General features: G+C 32.6%; 1 protein-coding gene across 1 annotated transcript; it reads left to right on the top strand.

Moving 5' to 3' along the window:
* Positions 1–1463: 1463 nt before the first annotated feature.
* On the top strand, positions 1464–5774 carry LOC145632009 (glucose and ribitol dehydrogenase-like). The gene is made up of 4 exons (XM_081684256.1): positions 1464–1687; positions 3520–3902; positions 4906–5264; positions 5465–5774. The coding sequence occupies exons 1-4, from the start codon at positions 1565–1567 to the stop codon at positions 5485–5487; spliced, it is 888 nt and encodes a 295-aa protein (XP_081540382.1). The 5' UTR covers positions 1464–1564; the 3' UTR covers positions 5488–5774.
* The last annotated feature ends 249 nt before the right edge of the window (positions 5775–6023 follow it).

The following is a 6023-nucleotide window of genomic DNA, read 5'->3' on the forward strand; positions in this document are numbered from 1 at the left end:
GGGTTACTTGGGGTTACTAGGTCGGGGGTTACTAGGTCGGGGGTTACTAGGTCGGTTAGGGGTTACTTGGGGTTACTAGGTCGGGGGTTACTAGGTCAGTCAGAGGTTACTTGGTCAAGGGTTACTAAGTCAGTAAGGGGTTACTTTTGTCTTAGGGTTACTTTGTCTGGGGGTTACTTTGTCATTTGCTGATTTGACAACCTGCCGCATGGTGCGACCAGCCGCACCAGAAACCCACTAAAAATATATACGTAACCCTTAGGCTATATTTATCGTTTTCCTTGTTCTTAGCATAGAAAATTAATATACATCTCAAAATCAAATTGGACCAAAATATTTTTTCATTTATCCTCCACAAGATATTATTAAATCTCATAGCCACCCTCACCTGTTTGTTTTTATTATTTAATCTCATAGCCACCCTCACCTGTTTTTATTTATTTATTTATTATACGTTATGTTATCAACAAACAAGATACAATGGGACAAATTAAAAGTTTTCATAATAAAACAAATACTACTACTACTACTAATAATAATAATAATAATAACAATAATAATATTTGCACAATGTTATTCAGGATACATTGTTGATATTTGCTACAAATCTGGGATTTCAGCAAGAAAGGAGGTTGACATAGGATTGTCTGGAAAGAATGACGGGCCCCTTAGACCTGTCGATGTGTTACTTTATTTTATTCATGGGGTCGTGGTCGTGATGTATGTGTCGACTTCACAAGGTCTTCTCCTTTGACACAGACTAGACAGGGCTATCTGACTTTGTCTGGGACATGTTGTGGCTGATGCGGCTTATCGGAAGCGGGTTAAGTATGAAGTTCGTTGTCTGGCGATTGGATATGGTTTCATTCTCTTCTCCTTTTTCTTCGCTTGGGAATTTAGAGGAAGATGTTGCGTTGTTGAAGTGGATTAAGAGATTCTCGACAACGCAAGACATTGGGGCTCGTGCTGCAGCTCATATATTCACTAGGGTAGGCTTTGCTATAGTTAGAGGAGTGGGGGCCCAGATTGTATCTCGGCTTCCCATTAATTTATTGTAGGTTGTATGACTTTTGTATTTGAGATATAATAATAATAATAATAATAATAATAATAATAATAATAATAATAATAATAATAATAATAATAATAATAATAATAATAATAATGGAATGAGACAAAAAATAGCTAAATCAATGAGATGATCAAATTAATAATAGTCATGCATTTAAGATTTTGGGAGGTATTAGATTTGAGAGCATTATTATTTTCAATATAAAGTAAAGGTCACTTGTTTGTTAACATTTTTGTTTATTTGGCCAAAAAAAAGTTAGTGGTCCTAAAATCCTAAAATAAGAAAAACCACAAACTATAATGTATTATGTATGACCACTAACAATAATGCAAAATACTAAACACCTGAGAATTTCTATCTATATATATTTGGCTTTGGGTTGGTTTACATTTCTAAAACTATAACGGAGTAAATATATTATTTGCTCACAAAAAAAGAAAACTTATTACGTACAAATTTTGATTGTAATAGGAGCAATTTAAATCAAGAATAATGGCGGGCCAGGACCAGAAATTTCCACCACAAAGCCAGGAAACTCAGCCAGGCAAACAGTATTTGATGAATCCACTCCCTACTTCTACCAATCCTCAATACAAACCATCTAACAAGCTTCAAGTAAGACATACATTCTCCTATTTTACTTCATTTTTTACTAAACATTGTCATCATGTCATGTGTGTATCTTCATTTTTTTTTTATTTACCTTAATGGTGGACAATGGCAGATCTTACCCAAAAATATTAGAGGGGCTGGTATTTGAATATTTTAGCTCTTGCTCAAAACTAATTACTATGTCTTAATATGTTATAAGTAAAATAATTTTATTTAAGTTCATTAGCTAATCATCAATTCAATAACTATAACTATAATTAAATATATACTAAAAGACACATCAACAATGACACGTGTCATCTTCTGTGTTCTCAAAGTGTGTTTTTTTTTTTTTTTTTGGATCAAAATTTGCCAACTATTATTTTAAGATTTTATTTTGTTTATAAAAAGCTAGTTATAATTATAGTTTAAGTATGATTATTGAAATTTCCGTACAAGGTACAGGAACTAACCTGGTTTAATACAGTAGTTAATTACCAAAGGTCGGGCCCCGAATGGCCCTAATGGAAGATCCCATTCTAATGGTGGAGGAATTCCACATTTAGTCCCTAAGGCAAAGAGGAAAATAAATCAACAAAAAAGTCTTTTTAATTAGCATGTTAGTTTTGTAATTATATCAATAATACAGGATTTATTTGAATAAAAAATTGTTGATTTATTTACCATTTTGCCACTTAATATAGTGAATATGGTAATAAAATTGTATTTCAAATAGTATGATGGAAGATGGTTTGAAAGGATTATACATAAGGCATGGAGAATAGTGGTGTTAGTTTGGGTGTCTAGGCCGGGTTAGCTAGTAAAGTCGGGTTGGGTTATTTTTTTTAATTTTTATTTTCAGACGTGTTAACTTCTTATGCCCGTATAAGTCGAAATTTAAATTCGGTTTTTTCGAATCAATATCAAATCGAGTCTTTTTGTTTAGTTATTCACCCCTCTAATGGAAAATGATTAACTTTCTTAGACCATTTCCAATGATGAGACTCAAGTTTGAGTATTGAAATACAAAATGAGTTGTGTTTTTTTTACCTCAAATGGTGATACCATACCTACTTCTCAATTTAGCAACTCACATGAAGTCTAGATTCTCAATGGTGAGACTCTTTAAAATATACAGATGTCACTTTCAATTTATGACCCATCAATTATTATAATATTAAAAATTAATAAATAAAAAAAAGTAAAACTTAAATAAATTACAAAATATATTAGAATATTGACAAGGGCCCACACTTTTTGTGAAATGAGACTCAAAGTTGAGTACTTAAACTTAGCAACTTTCTTTTGGAGTTGCTAAGTTTAAATACCAAATTATTGGTATACATTGCAAAAAATACCCTCTGTCCTAAAAATACTCACTTGAGTCTCATCATTGAAGATGGTCTTATACCACGGCAAAGAAGATAAATAGAAATGGGAGATTGTTTTATTTTTATTTTTATTTTTTAAAGGGAGTATAATAAGTTGATATCAAGAAATTACGTACATCGTTCTTTAGTACTACCTCTGTTTCATAATATTTAGTCTACATTCCATATGTTGTTGTTGTAAAATATTGTGTTTGACTGTTTGTTTCCAATCTTTCTATTTATTATACATGATTTGCCAAATGGCATAAGACACCATATTTTTTAACCTTTCTTATATGAATACAGTACCCCTATATCCAAAGTTATGCATGTTTGATTAATTTTTAACATGTGAGATCATGTATGTAATAAGATTTATCTCGATGTGTTAAAACGTACTCCATATTAATCTAAATTCTCCATAAATATTAAATAACATGTTCATATAGTGACAAAGAGTGATGATTCTGAATGTTTTTAATCCAGGGAAAGGTGGCATTAGTAACAGGAGGTGATTCAGGAATAGGAAGAGCAGTTTGTTACTATTTTGCACTCGAAGGTGCAACTGTTGCTTTCACATATGTTAAAGGGCCAGAGGATAGAGATGCCGATGATGCCTTAGCTTTGATAAGAGAAGCGGCCAATAAAAACGATGCAGGTGAACCAATTGCCATTCCAGCTGATCTTCGCCGGGGTGAAGATGAATGCAAGAAGGTGGTTGATAAGGTGGTTAGTCAGTTTGGATGCATCGATGTCTTGGTGAATAATGCAGCAGTACAGTACTACCAAGAGAATATTGAAGATATCACCGAGGAGCAACTGAGAACAACATTTGAAATCAACATCTTCGCCTATATATTTATGGCAAAGTAAGTGTTTATGGTTGAAAAGTAATCTACCTTATGATACGAGAAAAAAAAAAAAAAAAAAAAAAAAAAAGGTGTTATCATTTTTTACCTCATTATACATACAATTGGTGTTTCGAAATTAATTTTACTAAATTAAAGTCAGGGAAGGAACTTCATTAAGGCTTATAGAGGTTTGGCCTCCCTCTACTCCCAATTTTTATTTATTTATTTATTTATTTTAATAGAAATTTGTTAGAAGGGTACCTATATATTCACTTTTTTGCGAACAAAGACTTTATATGTTCAAAGTGATGAAAAAGGTACTTATAAATCACTTTTGTTGTGAAAAGGGACCTTGACGTCGTAATATGACCATTGACTATACTTTTTCGGTGTTGACCATCACGCACGTGGCACGTGATATTTTTAAAAGGCCCTTTCATTCATTTTTTTCCCCCATGTTTTCACAGTCTCTAGGTCTTTTTCTATCCCCAATTTTCTCTCAAAATTCCTTCTCTTTTTTCAAAATCAATGGAAAAAAAGAAGAAAAAAATATTTCTTAAACATTACGTGTATATCATATGATGGTCAATGCCGGAAAAATGAAGTCAACGGTTATATTCCGATACCAAGGGCCCTCCTCAAAACAAAACTAACATATAATGACCCCTTTCACCACTTTGAGCAGGTCCTTTTTCATTAAAAAAAAAACAAGCATATAATAAGTACCTTTTAGACAAAATTTCCTTATTTAAAAGTTTAATTAGGCATAAAATACATTGAATTGAAAGTTGATTTAAAATGTTATGTCTTAATGGTTAGATATATATAATTTTAACTGATTAAATCATGCCCCCCATACCCTTGACTCAAGATTTGCCACCGATTTCAATAACATGTTAAAGTATAGACTATGCCGAAGATGCCAATAATCATATGTTCGAGTTAGCTTGCTAGTCTAATCAACCAACACAACAAAGTAGTGAGTTCTTAGATAGTATAATACAACGGTTTTCTTGTGCAGGCATGCAGTGAAGCACATGAAAGAAGGAAGCAGCATCATCAACTCATCCTCGGTATTGGCATACATAGGTGAACAAACATTAGTTGACTATAGCTCAACCAAAGGAGCCATTGTCAGCTTCACCAGAAGCCTTGGTCTCCAACTCATCAAACGAGGAATCCGAGTGAATGGGGTAGCACCAGGTCCCATTTGGACTCCTCTAGAAGTGGCTTCACTTCCAGTCGATAGAGTTGTAACTTTTGGTAAAGAGGCAGCAATGGATAGAGCAGGACAACCATTTGAACTTGCGCCATCCTATGTTTTTCTTGCAAGCAATGAGTGTTCGTCCTACTTCACTGGCCAATTTCTCCACCCTAATGGTATGTTACTAAGTTCACTAGGTTCATCAATTTAAAATTTTGCAACAAAAATACTTTCCTTTAAATAGAAAGATTTTCATTATATTTGTTAGTATAATTATACAGATAAGGAATCTTTTATGTATTATTGTCATATTGTGTGTCCAAGGCACACGTTAGAAAATCCCAATGACCGTAATCTAACTAGTTGGTGGTTTCAGGTGGAATGATCGTTAATGCTTGATCCAAAATTTTCACCAATCGACCATTAAAGGACAATTTAAGACATGCATCACATACAAATCTCCTAGACTTTGAATTGGGCTTCAGGCGCTAGGAGCTAGCTCACTGCTTGACTCTTTGAATTGGGCTAAAAGGCTGAAGTTATTTTGGTTTTATTTGGACGTTGGAGTGTTGTCATCTTTTGCATTATTCCTGTGTAATTGTTATCCATCATTGAGTTTGTTTAGTTTTTAGTGTGTCAGAGCACCATAAATTACTTCACCCAAAAATTCAGGTTGTTTTTCATCACTTTACCTTATACTTATAAAAATAATATTCAACTTGCCTAAAAAAAAAAAAAAATAAAAAAAAAATAATAATAATAATATTCAATAAATTATAATTTAGGTTCAACAAAAATAAGAATAATAATTACGATTTACCGCCTCTCAAAACATCACTTTTTTTTACCACGCATTTAAAACTTTATTTTAAAATTATCACCCCGTAAATTAATAATAATTCGATTTCAACACCTCTTACCTTAATTTCAGTCCA

The sequence above is a fragment of the Chenopodium album genome, chromosome 5, assembly GCF_948465745.1.
Source record: "Chenopodium album chromosome 5, dcCheAlbu1.1, whole genome shotgun sequence".
NCBI classification, from domain to species: Eukaryota; Viridiplantae; Streptophyta; class Magnoliopsida; order Caryophyllales; family Amaranthaceae; genus Chenopodium; species Chenopodium album.